This window comes from Lactuca virosa, chromosome 2, assembly GCF_052849685.1.
Source record: "Lactuca virosa cultivar CGN04683 chromosome 2, Lactuca_virosa_CGN04683_v6, whole genome shotgun sequence".
NCBI classification, from domain to species: Eukaryota; Viridiplantae; Streptophyta; class Magnoliopsida; order Asterales; family Asteraceae; genus Lactuca; species Lactuca virosa.
In genome coordinates this window covers 18,115,941-18,137,865 of record NC_136427.1, presented here as the reverse complement: position 1 = coordinate 18,137,865, position 21,925 = coordinate 18,115,941, and the positions used below count along the sequence as shown (strand labels likewise).

General features: G+C 38.0%; 1 protein-coding gene and 1 long non-coding RNA gene across 4 annotated transcripts; one reads left to right on the top strand and one right to left on the bottom strand.

The window, feature by feature from the left end:
- Window positions 1-12,058: 12,058 nt before the first annotated feature.
- LOC145157268 (uncharacterized) lies at window positions 12,059-13,492 on the top strand. The gene has a single exon (XM_079076331.1). It carries the CDS (start codon window positions 12,059-12,061, stop codon window positions 13,490-13,492), a length of 1,434 nt encoding a protein of 477 aa, XP_078932457.1.
- Window positions 13,493-14,957: 1,465 nt separating this feature from the next.
- Window positions 14,958-17,397, bottom strand: LOC145156260 (uncharacterized). 3 transcript variants are annotated; one of them, XR_013736574.1, is made up of 8 exons: window positions 16,847-17,397; window positions 16,606-16,689; window positions 16,211-16,309; window positions 15,857-15,929; window positions 15,669-15,775; window positions 15,454-15,573; window positions 15,257-15,323; window positions 14,958-15,133 (listed from the first exon to the last, which is right to left on the bottom strand). It is a non-coding gene; the product is annotated as an uncharacterized LOC145156260 (long non-coding RNA). The 3 variants fall into 3 exon arrangements; XR_013736575.1 differs by having other exon boundaries at window positions 15,454-15,553; XR_013736576.1 differs by lacking the exon at window positions 15,257-15,323.
- Between the last annotated feature and the right edge of the window lie 4,528 nt (window positions 17,398-21,925).

The window sequence follows — 21,925 nt, the reverse complement described above, 5'->3', positions numbered from 1 at the left end:
AAGCTGAAGAACAATACCAAGTGTGTTAGGATGTTATGTTTTGAAAACTCTCAAACAATTTATGCTATGGAAATGTAATATTTAGGCAATGTACTTGATGTGAACAAGGTCAGTTGTAATGTATTAATGCATGGTGATGCTTATGTTATGTTTCATGTATATTCATTGTGATGATATTTCAATTTAAGTCACGCGAGCCCTCGGACGTTTCCGCCGTCTGGTTCGGGGGTGTGACAGGTTGGTATCAGAGCTTTGTTTATAGTGAACTGGCATATCTAACCACACATTGATATGCAACTATAAACCCAGTAAGGGACTAAATAACTCTGAACAAAACAAATAAAATATACTAATAAACACTCTTATTTGTGCGACTTAGAAAAATGAACATAATAACAAATCAAAGAAGATGATTGGGAAAAACCTGACGTCTCGGTTAAGCCAGGACTGTTTACAGTTGTATTAGGAGTGAATGTAGCCTGATCAACTACATTTCTTCGTAGTACAACTATCACATGCCCTGGAACGATCGCGATGGTCAGTAAACCTAAGGCATACCCTCTTGTTAAACAGGAGGAGAACATCAACCCAATTTTATAACAACTAAGAATATCCTAGGATTAATAATGATTTATTGATATACCCTCTCGCAGACAGTATGGCCGACTTCCATCATCCTGGAGACCCGTATTTCCCTAATCAGGGGAATAACGGATGGCTAGAGGAATCCGACGAGGAACCTGAAGAGGATCTCATGGAAGAAGAGGAACCGGAAGAGGAAATCGATGAGGGACCTGCAGAACCTGTGGCAGACATTGAAGAGGAAGAGTCGGATGGCGACATCAGCGATGATTCGGACACTGAGTCTGTAGTCATCAACCCCCATACCCAGTGAGGGTGCCAGCTCACCGAATGGGCCCTAACGGCCCTACCCCTCCCTGGGGAATCAACATTTGGAGATGGAGCAGACAACAGGGACAGCGACCCCCGTTTGGCATGGCTAGCCAGTTCTATGACTTGAGGGAGGGAGGACCGGCTGACCGAGCACTTCCTGTCATGGTGAGACGGTTACGGAACACTGGCGACCTAGCCCAGGACACGGCCGAGCAACTGAATCAGATGTGAGCCGCAGTGGCCAGAGCGGAACGAGAAACTCAAGAAGTAATCCATAACCTTCATGTACGTCAAGCGATTTGGGAGGATCGACTACGAGCCACAGAACGACAGGTGGCGCGTCTTCAGGGCGCATCCACATCATCAGCCCCACCACCCGAAGCATCTCAGATCACTTCGGACTAGTAGACTTCCCTACTAGTGCTATGTTCTCTTATGTTTACTATGTACTACCGACTCCATGTTTAAGTGATTACACTACTCATAGAGTCGTTATGCTGCCGAACTTTATGTATGCTCTTTCGAGCAAATTTTCATGAATCAAAGTGCGGATAATATTAGTGGAAAATATTATGTGTTTATTTGTGATGTTGTTATCTGTTATGTGTTTTATATTCTTATTGCTTAGTGTAAATTATGGAAACACTTAGATGCGCAAATCGAATTACGAAATTCCCAACTTCAAAACAATACGTACTCAACATCTTTCTGTTCCGTAACAGCAAGATGCCTCAAAGGCCAAACCGCAGAAATAACCAACCACCGACACCACCGGAAGTCAACTCAGCTGCGTTTCAAGCAGCTGTATCTGCTGCAGTCACAACAGCCATGACGCAAATCCACCAAGGGAACAATGGCGGAGGAAACGGGCAGGAAGCTGGAGGTTCAAACAACGGAATAAATCAAGGACCTACCAAGACCTGCTCTTACAAAGACTTTACCAACGCCAAGCCACGAACCTTTAATGGAACGGGAGGTGTCATAGCCCTAAAGAGGTGGATTGAGAAAATCGAATCCGTCTTTGAAATTTGCGGGTGTCCAGATGGGTGCAAGGTCAAGTTCGCAGCATGTACCTTTGTTGATCAAGCTCTTTCCTGGTGGAACGGTCACATCGAAGCCATGACCCTTCCAGTGGCAAACGCGATGCCTTGGGAAGAACTGAAGGAAATGATGTTGGCAGAGTACTGCCCTAGAGGCGAGATACAAAAGATGGAACAAGAATTGTGGAACTTGACAGTTCAAAATTCTAATATCGACGCATACATATCCAGGTTTAGCGAGCTATCCCTTCTGTGTCCGGGTATGATCACCTCGGAAGGGAAAAAGATTGAGAGGTTCATCTGGGGATTGACTGCACCTATCCAAGGGAATGTCATTGCGGCAAACCCTGAGACGTTTGATAGCGCCAAAAGATTGGCCAAGAAACTGTATGATCATGGCAGCAAGAAGAGTGTTAAGATTGTGGAAGCGGATGTTAAGAAGGAAGAAGAGAGTAAGAAAGGGAAGAACAACAAGAGAAGAGGTAAACAGAACTCAGAATCATCCAAGAAGCAACAGACAGTGACTGTCCATGCAGCAACCCAGGCTACCACAACATCACATGCTCCAGCCTCATCCACGTCGAATACTCCGAAACAGTACACAGGGAATCTTCCCAAGTGTAACAAATGTAACTACCATCACCACGGGGAATGTAGAGAGATGATGTGCATAAGATGCAACCGGAAGGGTCATACAACAAAGTATTATAGGACCCAGTTTCCACAAAACCAGATGCCCAACAACAACAACAACAACAACAACAACAACGCAAAGGATGGAGCCAGTTATACCTGTTATGGGTGTGGGAAGACCGGACATTTCAGGCGGAATTGTCCCAATGCAAGCACCCAGGCGACAGGAGCAGCAGGAAGAGTGCTGACTATGGGACAAGGAGAAGCGGTTCAGGATCCCCCTGTCGTCACCGGTACGTTTCTCCTTAACCACTCATATGCATGCATTCTGTTTGATACTGGGGCAGAGCGAAGCTTTGTGAGTCATAAATTCAAACACTTGCTAAAACAACAACCCCAAAAGCTTAATGAAGCCTTTACGGTGGAAATGGCTAATGGGAAAACAGAATCAGCTAGGGAAATCAATGTAGGATGTACCCTAACTTTAAATCAACATGCCTTTCAAATAAACTTGATGCCTGTAACTATTAGGAATTTTGATGTGATTGTCGGCATGGATTGGTTGAGCCCCCATCATGCCGAAATTATGTGTTGCGAGAAGGCCGTTTGCCTTCGTCTCCCTAATCATGAAACCCTAATTATATACGGAGACAAACCCAGTACAAACCTTCGTCTTATCTCATGCATTAAGGCACAAAAGTGTTTTCAAAAGAAGGACTTGGCGTTTCTAGCACACATAGTGGATAAGTCCAAGGAAGAGGTCAATATTCGAGACATCCCAGTGGCTTGCGACTTCCCAGACGTCTTTCCTGAAGACCTTCCGGGGATACACCCAGAAAGACAAGTCGAGTTCCGAATTGACCTGGTGCCGGGAGCTACGCTCATTGCCAAATCACCCTATAGGTTGGCTCCTGCGGAGATGCAAGAACTGTTAAGCCAACTCAGCGAGCTCTTGAGTAAAGGATTCATCCGACCTAGCTTCTCACCCTGGGGAGCTCCGATCCTTTTTGTTAAGAAGAAGGACAGATCATTTAGGATGTGTATTGATTACAGATAACTGAACAAGGTCACTATAAAAAATCGCTACCCACTTCCGCGAATCGACGATCTATTCGACCAGCTCCAAGGAGCAAGTTACTTCTCTAAGATAGATCTGCGATCCGGATATCACCAACTCAAAGTCCGGGAAGAGGATATCCCCAAAACCGCTTTTCGAACTCGCTATGGACATTACGAATTTATTGTAATGCCCTTCGGTCTAACGAATGCCCCTGCCGCATTCATGGACCTGATGAATCGAATCTGTCGACCATTCCTCGCTAATTTTGTCATTGTTTTCATCGACGATATCCTAGTCTATTCTCGAAGCGAAGAGGAGCATGGCCGACATCTCCGGCAAATCTTGGAAACCCTACGAACTGAAAAGTTATACATAAAACTCTCTAAGTGTGAGTTCTGGCTCCGTAGCGTGAACTTTTTAGGTCATGTTGTCAGCCAAGAAGGGATACATGTGGACCCTTCTAAGATCAAAGCCATTGAAGGATGGGTAGTCCCAGCGACACCCACAGAGATTCGTCAATTTTTAGGTCTCGCAGGCTATTACAGGCGATTCATTAAGAACTTCTCCAAAACAGCCAAGCCACTTACCATGCTTACACAAAAGGGCGTGCCATTTGAATGGACAAAAAAGCAGGAGGTTGCCTTCCGAACTCTGAAGCGATCTCTCTGTAGTGCGCCAGTACTATCACTACCAGAGGGAACAGAGGACTTCGTAGTTTACTGCGATGCTTCGAATCAAGGTTTAGGCTGTGTACTCATGCAGCGTGGAAAGGTGATAACTTATGCATCCCGACAACTAAAGACACATGAGGTAAATTATACCACCCATGATCTCGAATTGGGAGCTGTGGTCTTCGCCTTGAAAATTTGGAGGCACTACCTTTATGGTACCAAGTGCACCATTTTGACCGACCACAAAAGTCTCCAGCACATTTTAAATCAAAAGGAGTTAAACATGAGGCAACAAAGATGGGTTGAGCTGCTAAACGATTATGAGTGCGAAATCAAGTACCACCCATGCAAGGCTAACGTGGTAGCTGATGCCTTGAGTCGGAAAGAATACTCAAATCGTCGTGTGAAAACTCTTTCAATAACCATTCAATCCCATCTGTCCTCGCAAATCAAAGCAGCCCAGTCTGATGCCATGAAGACAGAAAACAGAACAAGCGAAGCGTTACGTGGAATGGAAAAGAACTTCGAAGTCAAGGATGACGGAACATATTATTTCATGAACCGATTTTGGGTCCCTAAACTTGGGGGATTAAGAGAAGTAGTCATGAATGAGGCTCATAAGACACGATACTCCATCCACCCGGGATCAGATAAGATGTACCTGGATATTAAGCAATATTATTGGTGGCCTAACATGAAGGCAGAGATTGCCACTTACGTTAGCAAGTGCCTCACTTGTGCTAAAGTGAAGGTAGAGTATCAAAAGCCCTCGGGACTATTACAACAGCCGGTAATACCCGACTGGAAATGGGAAAGGAGTACCATGGACTTTGTGACCAAATTACCCAAGACAAATGATGGAATGGATGCCATATGGGTAATAGTCGATAGGTTGACAAAATCTGCCCATTTCCTGCCAATAAAGGAGACATACAAGATGGAGCGATTAACTAGAATCTACATCAAGGATATTGTGAGACTCCATGGAGTGCCAATATCTATCATCTCAGATCGGGATAGTAGATTCACTTCACGCTTTTGGCAATCACTTCAAAAAGCTATGGGAACACAACTCGACATGAGCACTGCTTACCACCCACAGACGGATGGTCAAAGTGAGCGAACCATTCAAATGCTTGAGGACATGCTTCGAGCATGTGTGATGGACTTTGGAAGGTCGTGGGATACCCACTTACCTTTAATTGAGTTTTCGTACAACAACAGTTATCACACAAGCATCAAAGTTGCTCCTTTCGAAGCATTATATGGTCGTAAATGTAGATCACCGTTGTGTTGGGCTGAGGTAGGCGACACTCAGCTAGCAAGAGGACAGACACCAAACAATGCTTTAACAGGACCAGAAATCATACGCGAAACGACAGAGAAGATAGTTCAAATCAAAGATCGACTTCAAGCATCACGAGACCGACAGAAGAGCTACGCTGATAAACGACGAAAGCCCTTGGAGTTTCAAGTCGGGGATCGGGTGTTACTAAAGGTCTCTCCCTGGAAAGGGGTGATCCGTTTCGGGAAACGGGGAAAACTAAACCCACGGTACATTGGACCATTCAAGATTCTTGCCCGAATTGGTCCAGTGGCTTAGAGACTGCAGCTACCTACCGAGCTCAGCAGTGTACACCCCGTGTTCCATGTTTCCAATTTGAAGAAGTGCTTATCCGACGAGACTCTCGTCATCCCGTTAGAAGAAATCGAAATCAACGAGAATCTCCTGTTCATCGAGGAACCAGTTGAAATCATGGACAGGGAGGTGAAGCATACTAAGCAAAGCCGCATTCCAATAGTGAAGGTTCGGTGGAACGCGAAACGTGGACCGGAATTCACATGGGAACGCGAAGACCAGATGAAGCAAAAGTACCCTCACCTATTCTCGCATTCTCAACTCTAGCTTCAAAAGAGAATTTTGGGACGAAATTCCCTCTAACGGGGGGATGATGTCACAACTAGCATTCTAGCTAGGAAATTCTGTACTCTTGTAAACATTATCTACTGTAAACTCGTAAACCCTAATTCATGTTATGCTTGAAGTTCAACCTATGGAAGCACATTCAAACCTAGATTCATCAAGTAAAGTTGAAAACCCTAGAAATCCCGGTTTAAGTCCATTATGGACTAGGATTTCCTTATTGGACCTAATGGACCAATAAACTTCCAATATGACTATTTTGGGCTTAGAACTCATAATTGGGCTCTAATTCAACCCACTTTCATGAAACTTAACTTTTTGGGCCATAATGGGCCTAAAATGAATTGGTTTACCTTAATGGGCCTTGTTGGGCCATAACAAATCCAATAAGCCCTAATGGACCATAAAACTCATTCTTTTATGCAAATTGGGCCGTAAACTACCCTAAGGGTCCAATGGGCCGAAAACCATCAATTTAGGCTTCATATTATGGACTCTAGCATAAAAGGCCCAAGCCTTTCTTTCCCTTCTCTCTCTCTCTCTCTCTCTCTCTCTCTCTCTCGGCCCAAGCAGGAAAAAAAAAGAAATAGATGTAATTAGGGAGGGTTGACTTTGATGCCACCTCCCTATTATTCAACATGTAACAATGCTATAATCTCTCATACTTCCATGCATGTCAACTCATTATATCTCTCTTCCCCTCTTTTTTTCTTCTTCGGCCGAGAGCACAAGCAAAACACACACACACAACATCAAACTTCTTCCAAACTCTCTCAAGTATTCTCCTCCTTCCCACTCCAAAATCTCGAAATTTTGCTTGTGTATCAAGAGGATTTCAAGAGAATATCATCACTTCTTGGTAAGTTATACATATCCAAGGATTATATAACTCTTTTCTCATGATTAGATCCCTTCTCTTAAACATTTGTGGTAATCATACTCCTAGAATCACCTCAAGTTCGAGATTCACATCAAGGTGTTGCTAGGACCAAAAGTCTTCTTCTTATCTTCTTCAAAAACCGAAACAACTAAGCAAGGTGAGTTCATACCCCTCTATTTTCGGTTTTCACATGTTTTATGGGGGAGAATACAAGTAAAATGTGTAGATCTATGTGTATTTGTATGTTTTGTGTGACTTCTTGTGTTTATGTGGTAAATATGTGCCAAAAATGAAAGATATTTCGAGATCTATAGTTCAAGAAGGAAAAATATGTGATCTAGGATGTATTACACTTAACAAGTTAAGAAAAACTACCATATAAGGTTTATAATAAACATGTTACAACATAAAACTCATTATTGGACTATTTTTGTCAAATAAACAAAAGTTGGGGAAAAAGTTGTCATTTACGGTTTTTACAAGGCTCAAAAGGTCAAAACAGTTAAAATAGAATTTTTTATGAACATTATGTTTTTCAAAGGACGAAAAATGTAAATTGTAGCCTATTGGGCTAAAATTTTGGGCTTTTCGACCCATAGGCCCAAATTTGCGAAAAATATGGTTTTAAGGGGCTGAAATGGTGAATTTCTCAAAATAGTGGGTAGAAAAGTAAATAAATCTATTTCAGGGGTTAAAATGACCTTATTTGCCAAAAAGGATTAAAAATGTAAAGTTTTTGGATTTTGGGTCAAAGTTGTAAAAGTTGCAAAAAGTTTGGATTATGGATGAAAATCTTTTTACTAAAGGGGTTGAAACTGCCAAAAAGTAAGCATTGGGCTGAAAACATTATTTAAATAAGTCTTTGGGCCAAAATGTCAAGAAAAATAATTTAAGGACCTAAAATGTCATTTTTATAAAAAGGGACTAAAATTGTCATTTTTATTAAAGAAGGGCTGAATAGGTCAAACCAATATTTTTGAGTCAATTATTTTATTATTAAGATATTTGGGTCAAAAATACCAAATGATAACTTATGAATTTAGAATGAAAGATATACATATATTTTCATAAATTTAAATATCGTTATAAAACAATCGACAAACTTTGTGCCTTTGCGATTCAACAATTGTTCAAACAGAATTCCCGACATTTATACTATACAAAAACAAGTAAACATTCAAATTGTTGGGCTTGAAAGATTCTAATCATGCTTATTGGGCCTTCATGACCCATTAACATGACTTTTGGGCCTAACATAAATAATACATGCTTATTGGGCCTCATGTGACCCAATTACATGCTTAAGGGACCCTCAATGGCTTTTACATGCTATTGGGCCCCAGTGGCCCATTAGCATTGCTAGTAAGGTCCAAATAAATCATATGCGAAATGGGCCAACGCGCCCTTCGTATACTCGACAGCCTTAAATAACATACGTGATTAGTAGGACCTCGTAGTCCTCTTCTCCTCGTCTGTTAGGCTTACCTTCTATTCAAGTAAACAAAAATCAGGTCGTTAATCAAGGTTATTCAAATTCAATTGGATTAAGTGAGTAATAACGGGCGACACCAAAAGGTGTCGGTCGTAGTCTGTAGTTATAATCAAAGTCTCCTGGAGGGAGAGCGAGAGTTTGTGTATAGATCTATACGGGGGTGACTCCCCCACACCTAAGCTGTTCGCTACAGTTAGACTCGACCAGTCTAGGGTGACAAAATCTTAAGATCAATTCCGGCGTTCGCTAGAATGCCAAGACAGACGAACTAGTCATTATCATGCATGGTTATAACGCCTCACATAGAAATCCAATACCATCTAAGTAATCATGGGAAATCATATTTATTCGTTGTGACGATACAATAATACAAAACGATCATACTATTTTATCGGAAAACATCGGGTTTTCCGGGGAAACAACAGTATCCACTTGTACTTTCAATAACTATAATGCAAGAATTTATCATGGGGAAACATATCATTTTTACACGTTTTGAAATCATTCACGCATATACGTATGGATCATCACACCTTTTGTATAAACAATTGTCGTGTCAGAAAATATCGGATTTTCTGGGTTTTACAAACAATACAAAGCATTTTCATATCAAACCTGCTTATGAACTCACCAACATTATATATGTTGACCGTTTTCAAAATAACTTGTATTCTCAGGTAACAGATAAGCTGAAGAACAATACCAAGTGTGTTAGGATGTTATGTTTTGAAAACTCTCAAACAATTTATGCTATGAAAATGTAATATTTAAGCAATGTATTTGATGTGAACAAGGTCAGTTGTAATGTATTAATGCATGGTGATGCTTATGTTATGTTTCATGTATATTCATTGTGATGATATTTCAATTTAAGTCACGCGAGCCCTCAGACGTTTCCGCCGTCTGATGTTGTTTTAATAATATATAATGTTTTAACTAGATGAATATATTTATATAAACCCGTTTACGTTTAATTTTCCTATAAATGTCTAATGGTCAAATTGTTATGTGAATGCTTCTAGTATCGTATCATTGTTTTTTTTGTGGCTGTTCACTTTTACGAAAGTCTGATTATTATATATATATTAAAGTTGTGGAAGAAATGAATAGTAAACTTGGGATACTTTGTCCAAGTTTGGTCCCTTGATTTACATATCCGGTCCCTGTACTTCTTTAATTAATTTATTCATGTCCTTTTGTTTGTGTTCCATTCAACTTCCCATTCTTTTGGCAGAATTGGTCCCTGTATTATTGTTGGAAGTTAGGAATACTAAATTTGTATGTTTTTTTGGCAACTTTGGTCATTATTCTTTACCCATTTTGACAGTTTTGGTCCTTGCAATCAATATTTTTACACTTTTTTGGAACCTTTTAATATTTAAAGTTTGGCCACAAAACTTTAACGGTTTGACAACTTTGATCCATTTTCTAAAAAGTTGCTAATTCCTACCCATTTAATGCTTTAGCCATTTTCACACTTCTGGTCCTTGCAGTCAAAACTTTTACATTTTTTGTCCGGGGCAAAGCTCGGACTTTTCATCCTTGCACTTTCTATGTCTGTCATATTTATCAATTCGGAAACAACATTGAAAGCTTATGGCCCCCGCGTAGCGGGGGTAACCTTTCTAGTTAGACATTAAAGTTTTAAAGGAAAGAAAGAAAACAATTTAAAAGGAGAAAAAGTCAAAAACCCTTTAAAATTAATTTTTATTAAATTTTATAATTAATATTAAATAAGATAAATTACACAAATGGTCCTCTTTTAACGTAATTTGCATGTTTGGTCTATTAACATTTTTTTTTATAAATTCGGACCATCCTAAAATATATATATATCTGTCACAGATTTAATCCATAATTGACTTAAAATGACCAGATTATTCTTATTTTTATATTTTTTTTCATTATTTATCTATTAATATAATTAACAAAAATTGAAAAAAAAATCGAAATCAAATAAGAACATTGTTGTCGTCGACTCCACAGGGCATTCACCGCCTCATACCCGCCGTCGGAAATCACCTCAGCCGTCCACCTCCGATCCTCTTTTTCGCCGACTTATAACATATCTATAAATCAAGAGGAACTGGTGTGTAAGAACGGCGACTTTTCCCCTTCGCCTACATGAGTCCTACACATGGACGAAGCTTGCTTAGGGCAAGGGGGGGCTATGGCCCCCCCTGAATTTTTTTGTTAGAAATAGCCCTTCCACTTTAGTTTATATACATATTTAGCCTAAAAATATAAAATTTATGTTGTGGCCCCCCCTGCTCTCCGATTTTCATGTATATTATACTTTCGGCCCCCCCAAAATAAATGTCCAAGCTCCGTCACTGGTCCTACACCTACATTGATTTGTAGATCACACCACCACCGATTCGCACACCTGCCATGACCACAAACCCTCTTTACAGTGACTAACAGATACATTCTTGTTTTACCGGTGTCCTTTTTTGTTGTTTCATACACTGAAATAGAACTCATTAACATAAGGCGTGGTCTGTAAATTCGAAGGGATTGCTTATTGCTATTTGCTACATACCATGAAGTGTACATGAACTAGATGAAGGTACGAACAGCCTCTGCTGGAACCCCGTGTATTTAGATTGTATGCTCGTTTGTTTATTTCTTAAACATACTTATGAAAACAGGTAATATCAGACCATGTTGGTATAAACATGGATCCAAATGTAGAAAAAGTTTTTTATGGGATTTTGTTGGATTTGATGGCATAAGGTTTAAAATCTGGAACAATGAATTCATCGATTGGAATGTAATTTATGTTTCATCAGATTTTGTGTGTTTTTTATGATTTCTATTTCATCGGGTTTTCTAGTTTTGAGATTTCAGTTTCATAAGATATTGGTTTTGGTTTTTTGCTTTTTCACAAAATTGATTTTTAGTGGTTACGAGCTTGGTTAAGGTGCTCGCCGGAAAGACGAAGGAGGTGGGCGAAGAGGAAGGTGAAGTTTTGGCCGGAGAAGAAGGGGATGAGATGGTGTGGGTTGTTGTACATAAGATTCAACTCATTGTACTGGATGGTCTTTTAATTAATTTTATAATAAAAGAACAAATAAATAATAATAACTAAAAAAAATATAAATAATATCCAATGAGGGTAATCGGGTCATTTTACGTAGGGACAAAATCCGTGACAAAGATAAACTATAGGGATGATTCAAGTTAGAAAAAAAAATTAGGAACCAAACATTCAAATTACCTTAAACCAAAGGGACCATTCGTGTACAGTTTACCCTATTAAATAACAATAATGTGGTTATAACTTATAAAGATTCAACTCGTTTAGTTTTTGTGATTAGAACACTACGCCGCTATAGTCGCACGAGTGATGGAAATTTCAAATATTATGATATTTGAAATCAAAAGTATGCTTCTGTATAATCTTCAAAACAATCATCGACAACCTCGATTCATGCAACTAGCTTCCAATCTTCTCATCCACAATGGTAATGTCATTTCAACCTTTTAATGTTATCGAACCATGGGTATTCGAAACCATCACCCCATCACAATTTATCACCTTCACAATGCCAAACCCGCTTAACCACCGTCGGTTGCTCCACGCTCTAGTGATCCGCGTCGCTGTACTCGATTCTCCGATCGCCACCGCTGACGATGAGGTCCCTTTAATCGCCGCCATGATTGTACCTAATCACCGGGAAACAGACTGGAACTTCTGTACAGAATCCGGACATCTTCAGCTCCTATATGACTCCCACAACGTCTCCCGCCTTATCCTAATCGGTAATAATCCCCCGCCTAATCCAGAACCCTCTATTTATATTCGTCCTCAAGTTACTGGTCCCTTGGAGAAACAAAGACTAGAAAACGAATTGAAACCACTACTCATGGCTTTGCATCCGAAAGTGAGTTTTCATCGTCGTTTGCCAGAAACCATAATCTTAACATACGAAGATGATGTGGTGTATCGTGTGACTATAGCTAAATTTGTAGGGCCTGTTGTTGGTGAATTCGTCGTTGAAGATGTTGAACTGGAGGGTAACCGTGACAGAAGTAAAATGCTCCGGAGGAGATTGAGGTTTAAAAGAATGCCTAATTTGATACAATCTCAGGTCCCTCTTATACATGTTATTGGTGACGACGAAGCTACAACACAGGTAGACTTGGAAAGTTTGAGGAAGATAGTAAACGCAAAGTTTGACGTTGATACAACTGTTTTGGTTCACCCATACTTGCCTCCAATGGTTGCTGGTCTTTTCTTGATTGCTTCACATCTCAATGAGCGAATTCAACAAGGGTTTACTCCAAGAGCTTTGTGTTTAGGGATTGGTGGTGGTGTTTTGTTAAGTTTCTTGAAAACTCAATTGGGTTTTGATGTTATTGGAGTGGAGGCCGATAAGGTTGTTTTAACTGCTGCAACAAAGCATTTTGGGTTTAATAAATCGGGTTCTATTCGACTCATTGTAGGAGATGCTATAGAAGTGATACAAAACTTTCCGTCCCAAAAGATAAAAGGGGACATAGATGGTTCAAAGGTTAATAATGATGTCCTAGATACTAAATTTGATGTAGCTATGGTTGATTTGGATTCAAATGAGGCTCAAAATGGAATTAGTGCTCCACCACCAGAATTTGTTAAGAAACCTGTTTTTAAAGCTGCGAGATCACTTCTTGATGATCATGGTGTCCTTATTATCAATGTGGTTCCTTTAAACGAACTATTTTATACGACATTGGTAAAAGATCTTAAGGATACTTTTCATACGGTTTATGGAATAGATGTTGGGAATCAAGGTAATTTTGTTGTTGTGGCTACCATGTCACCAACTTCCTCCAATGACCATGATAATGATTTCTTGAAGAAGTTGACATCTGTGATTCCTGGAACTTATAAAGATACCATAGTCGAATTGTGAAGCATCCCTTATAACAACTTTAATAGCAACTTCTTTATGATTAGTGCATTTTCTATCATGTCCAACATGTTATACCACATGTGTATTGTAGCATTCTCGTTCTTGCAACTTCTATCTTCCTTTCAAGCACGTTTTTCATATATAGTTGGATTAACCGACACACTATAGAATTTTACTTTTAATTTCAACATAACCTTTTTTGTCGCACAATACTTATGTGGTTTCCGTCTACTTTATGTTAGAAAAAATGGTGCAGAAATAAGATTTTTGATAATCGAAGAATGATTGGATATTTGATAATCGTGTAAATTCATTTTCCGAACTGATATGTCAACTTTATGTATAGGTTTCAGGAAATTTAATATTGGATAGCCCTTAAGGATATTTTAAGTTTTACACACAAAATAGATCTCAATGTGTCCCCAAAACTAAAGGCTCTTCTCTTTGGACCTTGCAAAGGGTGATGCGTTTTGACCTTACAAAGTGGTGTGGCCCCTTGACCATTGTCTTTCGTCGTGTGCTCGGGATCAAACGCGTCTATTAAACAAGTTTACACTTTGCACCATCTAACTTGTTTTTTATCTTTATTTAATTCCCTATTAGAACTTGTGTTAATTTTAATTACACTAAATAACTAGTTACACTAAAATTGTTAAATACTTTAACCATCTTGTTGTTGTGCGATGGATAACATCGTCTTTTATATCCTTAATTTGTGGATCATATATCTTACGTACATGATCTCTCCTTTGGGTATAATACTTACTCCCACATGCGAACTTCTATTCCCTCCTTGCTAGTTTTCTCGCTGAATTGGACTAAAAATATTATGTCATTACTATACCAAGATGTAATCATCTTTCTTCCTGACTTCTTCCTCCAAATATCCATCTTAGCATTTAATTCTCTCTCCTCCAAATATCCATCTTAGCAGTTAATTCCATCATTATCTCTCGCCACCAATACAAAGTCACCCACATTTCCATTTTCAATTGAAATCATGTGGACTTAAGAGTGACCACAAAACACATTATCTACTACTAAAAATTATTGTCATGTGTACAATGGTCACTTTATAAATTGTGTGCCAAAATTAGCAATAAGCCATGGTTGCCTTAGTCGTATGATCTCTTTTATTTAACATTTATGTCACATGTTCGAACCTAATAGTAACAGTTTTTTTGCATGCGGGTCATAAGGGTCATAAAGCTCCGACCTACTTCAGATCTAACAGAAGTTCATCCCATTCAACACAAAACCCGATCCATACAAGATGTAGGCTCATATATGATCCCTCAACCTTTTCATTTTACAATTTTGACCCAGGTTTTTTTTTTTTTTTTTTTGTCCACACTTTTTTAACAAATTCAACCAACCTTTTTTTTTTAAACTTTGTTTTTAACTAGTGGAGGGGCCATGCTTCGCATGGATCAGAAGGAGTTGTTTTAGATTTTTTTCTTTGGAACTTCATTGCCCTTTGACACACAACCATATCAGGTGATAGAAAAAAAAAAAAAAAAACAACAACAATATGCCAAAAAAATAGCACGTAGGAGTAGTCTCCTATGGTTAACATACTATTCCATGTGACCAAAGATCCTAATCCAAGAATCCAGCATACCACGATCGCAACAAACTTCCCTGAAATTTCAAAATATTATCGTTTTTTGAATTATTCATGGTATAAGTTACAAAAAATAAGCAAAAAATTGGCAAAATAATTGTGGAGCCTTGTAAAAAGTTGGAAGAAAATTCAACACAAACCTCAGATTTCACTGGAGTTTGGTTTGGAGAGACTATAAAATGAAATAAAGGTAATGGATTTTTCTAACTGAAATAGAAATCAAAACATTTCTAATCAATTAGACCATGATTTCTAAAACAAATTAAACAGATTACCACATTAACAACAGATGATTCAGAATAATCATGAATTATAAATAAGTGAGACCAATGAACACCTTAGCAAGCTAATCCAGATCAACTTCAGGATCCTCTTCAGCCCATTGAACAAATGGATATAAAGTAGCATCAAGAACAAAATGTCGCTTTCATCCAGCCCTAAACACATGTGCTGCAGTCTGAGAATTTTTTTTAAAAAAAGAGTAGAAATATAAAATATAATAAAGTGAGTAAACTAAAATGGTTGATATTTTTGTAAAAAAGAATTACTTACAGCATGAGATGAGAACTTCACAAAAGCAAAACCATGGTTTTAAATTTTTTGCTCGTTGTCTCACTACCATGGGGCATAGCAAGATCAATGGAAACAATATCTGGACCCTAAATGAAGAAAATAACTAAAATAAAAGGAACTGAAAGACTGAAATTGTAATGAAGAGGTTATTAAAAGTTAAAACAAACCTTTGTTAAGGTTTCCTAAAAATAATGTATCCTGTGAAGCTGATGGAAGAACACCAATCTTTTCACCTTCTAGCTGGAACATCAAGGCTAAAAGGGTAAACTTTATAAAATTCTAAACACTTTTCAGTTTATTTAATCAAAGAGTACAAACTTGTGGAAGTATATATTATCTATGGGATTGCACTACACTAACAACAACTTGGATGAGTTCTATGCACATGAAAATATATAAAGATAAGAAGAATATTTTTTGTACCATGGATCCAGATAACTCTTTTAGATCAAATCATAAATTACAGATGTAACAATGATAAAAGGAAATGGAAAAAATGACATAATCATTTCATCGAATACCTCGTGGGCAGAACTTCAGCTCCACCACTAAACATGGTAGTTTCATGGGAAAATCCTCCAGAATCCAGATGTCATACGCTTCACACTAGTATTCTTTTTCTAATTAAGGAACACAATTTCAGCATTAATAGCAGAAATTGAAAAAGTTATGAATTAAATGTGATCGAGTCTTATGGGTTTTTTGTTTACTTAGATTTCATTTGAAAACCCATAACAGAAAACCCTTGATTTATGAACATCTCGTTTTCAACTTAAGTCGCTCTCAACCTCTAATCAGCACAGGGTAATCAAACAACATATGTTGGCATGAGGAGAACAAAAAATAAAGGAGAACAAAAATTTTAAAAACAGAGTTCATGATAGGAAGAAACAAAAATAGAGGTAAAGCCCTTTACCTGAATCAATTGTAGAGCTTCAATGAACCAATCTTTGCAGGTATCCTTTCTAGGTGTCGATGATTGTGGTGGATGAAACTGGACCTAGGCAAACAGATTTCATAGAAACATAAATTTGTAATTGTTACCTCAATGATAAAATGAAGATCAAATCAAAAGAAAAATAAAGTAGGAAAATCCAATTACAGAAAATGATATTTAAAAAACCCTAATCTAGAAGGGATGAAGGAAGAAAGCGTACCTTGTGTTTAGATACACGAAGAAATCCAACCTGTAAGAACATACGCAGAACAAAGAAGGAAGACGACGAGGGCGGAGGAGAGGCAAAATCGAAGAAGCGCAGATGGAGCACAGAAGAGCAAACGAATACAGTCTAGCTGATTTGGTGAATGGTGTTGGTTCCGCAGTTGGTATAGAAAAGGGACGGAATTTCAAAGTCGACATCAAGAGTGAGAGTATTGCAATCGACGCACTGCGATTTGGTGTGGTGATGAACGGCGGTGGTTTAACTGTGCGTATTGTTCATTCGGTGGATGAATAAAAGAATAAACAGGAAGTAGACAGAGGTCAGTGTTAGTGGAAACGATCTATTCGATGGTAATGGCGACTGTAGGAGAAGCAGAATCCGACTGGTGGTGGTGATGGTTGCGTTAACTAAGCATGGAGGAGATGAATTGCAGAACCAGTGAAAAAGATTAATGAGAAAGAAGATTTTAGGAAGACAATGGCGGTGGAAGCAACGGTGGAGAAGATAGTGGAAGACAGCTAGCAGCCATGCTGAAAGCCACATGTTTCCCATCGCGGACCAAGCCACCGGTGGTTGACTAAGGACTCAACTCTAGAAAAAATAAATAGACCAATAAACAGTAAGAACTGTTCTTAAGGGAACATGGTTTTTTATCTTATTATATAATTTGTTTTAAAAAAAAATAGTTTTTTATTTAGAAAATTATATTTCTTACAAATTCTTTCAAATCTTATTTAACAATATATATTTTAACAAATTTGTATTTATAGAATTATTATTTTACAATTTTTTTTAAAAAAATAATAAATTTTATGCCTATGTTTTTTTAAAGATTTCTTTGTTTTTACAGTTTACTATTTTTTTTAAAAAAATGTTTATTCTAATTTTTTTTTTTATATTCGTTTTCATATAGGTATGGCTGTAAAAAAAATGTAACAATTCATTTTTACAGATCAGAAATACATTATTACGTATAATTAAACTTAATTCACCATAATTATATATTACATATTATACTTGCATAAAATTCAATAATATCGTGCGTGGTGCAAACCGGAATATTTTGGTTAACTTTTGATTTTAAATTTTTTACCGTTTAAGCTAAAAATGAAATTCCCCCTTCATGTAACTTTGAGAAGGTTTAAATATGTTATATACTACTATCAAAGTATGTGTAACTTGAAAGGAAAACCCAAAATTTTCAAAGGTAGTAGTCTTTGGCTTGATTTGGATATCCCTCTTTTCCCCTCTATGAGAAACATGATCGACTGGATTGATGAGAGGCCGAATGTTAGACAACAACGGACGTTTGTAGACTCGGTGATTTCTGTGGTGATTTGGGTGCTTTGGACGTTCCGTAACGGTGTTTTGTTTAGTAGCAATAAGCCTAGGAAAGATAGGATCTTTGATTCCATTGTCGATATTTTTTTTCGTTGGTTTTCGTGTTGTAATTCTAAGGCTAGGACTAATTGGAGTTTGTGGCTTCAAAATCCTATTCAACCTTAATGTTTTGTATTTCTAGCTTCTTGCTAGCTTTGGTTTTTTAATATATGTTTTGCTGCCGTTCAAAAAAAATAAAAAATTTCAAAGGTAGTTTATTAAAACCCTCACATTTTCAAAAACTCGTTTGTGTATTATTCGAAGATTTTATGTGTTTTTACTAATTAACACAGATATCCCTCCCAAAATCAATTTTTCCATATGTGTGTCATGTACACATTCATGTATACATCTAATTTGCATTATTATTGTGGCTGTTACATGAATTATAGAATTTCTCCATTGATTCCAAGCTTTGAGTGAATGACAATTTAGTTTTGTGGATGCATGTTCAATCAAACATAACTTTAGGAAACGCTATTAATTTTTCCTGATTTTTTATAAAATTTATTGATGCCCTTCAAAAAAAAGATTTATAAAATTGTTCAAAGGAAAAAAAAATCAATTAAAAAAAACAGTTATAGAAATTGAATTCATTTAGTTTTACTGTTTAGAATGCCTGGCCGGAAGGAGGATGAAAATTTTGTCAAACCTGACGATGAATCCCCAATAATCATTGTTGTGATTGCACCGAAGAACCGAGAGATAGATCGAACTTTCTGTATTGAATCTGGGCATTTTCTTATGCGCGTCGTTCATAACATTTGACATTACCATTTTACCCTTTTTGTATGGTTCTTCAAGTGTACACCCTAAATCTTTAACCAAGAAAATGGTTGGTTTATGTGATTGCTTTCACCCTTTTTAGTGTGTATTAATTTGTAGTGGTCATTGTTGAAGGGTCAAAGGTTGTTTCTGGTTCCATATGGAAAGCACAAGTAGGTATGAAATAATGAAGAATGATTTATTGAAATCGTCTCTGTGGTTTGCAAAAATTTCACGTTTAGTCTCTATTTTTTTGTTTTGCACTTGGGTCGTCTCTATAGTTTGTTTGCAATTCGTTTTTTGTCCCTGGCAGAAGTACAAAGATTATTTTGCCCTTTGTATTTTATTTTTCATTTTATTATTATTTTATTATTATTTATCAATTAAAGAAATCAATTAAATGATTTATAAACATGTGATAACCACAATTAGTCACCTATAACCACCACCGGTCACCACCGATAACCACCACTAGTCACCGACAACCACCACCAGCCACTGACATCCACCACCAGCCACCAGAAAACATATTTCAAGAAAAAAAAGAAGAATCCCAAACCATGAACCAGAACCTACCACCATCACTCCCATCAAACACCACAACCACCACCCCTTCCCACCTCCCTCTTGTTCATTCATCACTCCCATCAAACACCACAACAACCACCCCCTCCCATCTCCATCTTGTTCATTCATTGGACCGTCGACGAGCACATAAAATCACCCAAAAACCTTTGAGTTTTGGCACAATCAGCTACCACAACTGTCACCCCACTTTCCTTGTTGTTTTTCCGTTGAGCCCCCTACATCCGCGTTCATCGACTTCTCCTCTCCCTCCCATATTGTAACATTCATGTACTTGGATGAATCGAGTTAGGATTTTGGAGGGTCAAAAGATTGGATTTTTGTGAAAAGGGGGCCCTCACGACATGAGGCATGGAGGCTTACGACGTGAAGAGGGCCGCATGAAGATTTCATCTGATATTGAACTCACGACGTGAACAATAAGAGCTCACGACATGAGGAGCGCTGCAGACCAAGCCCACAAAGTTTTAGGGTTTCCCGCGAATTTAAGCCCCCTTAACTCGGTTTTAGGGTTCATTTCGCAGCCTCCACCTTCCCATAACTCAGTAAAACCCTAACCTTAGCCTTTCTTTGTATTTCTTGAGCTTTTGGTGGAGTTTTGATGGTTTAAAGAGGAGGGGATCACCATGGAAGCATAGTTGCAGTTTGAAAGCCTCATTTGCAACCTTTAGCTACACTTTTGGACCAATGTGAGTAATCAAGATCCAAGCTTTTGATGGGTTTTAGGTAAAACAAATAAACTAGAAAACAATTCCTAAGTTCACATGCAACCTACTTTGGATCTATGTTTTAACTATTGAACATATAACTTTGAATTGCAAACAAGAACCCTAGAGGAGAGAGGCTATTTTCGAAAATAACTAACTAGGGTTTAAGAGTTACATACCTTTCAATTGTTATAGTAAACAATTGATAATCCTCTTGAACTTGATCTTCTTGGAAGCGTAGCACCACAAATGTAATGCCTCTAATGAAATCACACCCAAGAACTAGCAAGAAGGAAACTTGAAGGAGAGAGAGAGAGAGTATGCAAAATCAGCCCTAGGGTTTCACCAAAGAAGGAGTGGCCGAATTTAGGAGCTGGGAGGCTCCTTATATAGCTGAGGGATCTAGGGTTTAGGGAAAACCCTAATACTCCTTTGCTTGGGGCCTAAGCTAATCCAAAGGCCTTATCCAAAGCCCCTTGGACGAAATCCTTAGCGTTTCCCCTATAGATTTCGTCCACCTCCCTCCAAGGAGGTTCTGGAGCCTTCCACTCAACTATTAGATAATTGCAAACTAGTCCCTGCACTTTATAATTAATACTTTTAACCCCAAAATTAATTCTGATTAATTTATGGCTAACTATTAATTAAACATAATGATTTCTAATTAATATATTAATCTTTTAACATATTAATAAATCATTTATATCAATTTATTAATCTTATAATAAATCAATATCTCTCCTTTCATAATTTCCTTGTCCAGTTGCTAGGTTTGAAGGCAACCCAAAAGGACTGTGCTGCTATCAATTCAAGTACATACCAATTATAGTTATGGGCTTAGACACCTAATCCAACAGTCTCCCACTTGGATAAGTCTGTAACTATAATTGCTAGTATGCCTTCTAAATTTGACCAGCAAATTGTAGCTTCCAAAAGCTGCTGTTGAACTCTGACCCAGTCAGTTACGTGTCCTTAGATAAGTGATCATATAATCCTTCGTTCTGCAAGATATCCCCAGACATAAGACATGGAACGAAATCAACCTCTTTGTCCAGAATCTATGTTTCCCGATTTCTGATTTGTGATGATGTAGGACTTCTAATTGAACACATCAATTTAGTCCTGGCTGGGCCCAGCACATAAGTCAACACCAAATCATCGAGGGGCCCACATATATCGCTTTTCCGGTTAGGGCAAAAGGAATGAATAAACGTTGATTCATATGCTTGTATCTTTTACTCATCAAATTATACATGACAATATGTTTTATAACACCAAGTTACTGATGTCTTTTCGTATCACCAATGTATAACTGACTTTGTAAATTACAACTCATATATCTTCGTTTCAAGATTATAAGATATTATCATCTCAGTATTACTCGTGATGAATTCCATGAAGTGATACTCTGAGCGAGGGTTTATCCAATACTCAAATCTTAATTTCTGAGTACTCATGAACGTTGCATCAATTTTATTGCCATGTCTATCCTTAGACAATCTACAATCCAGTTCATGACAGTCTTAATTCACTACTTACTTCCAAAAGTACGAGCGACTGTGGAGTTTGAATAATCTTATTATTCGGGAAGTAAAACATGCAAAAATGAAACACAATAAACAATTGACAAAAGGCA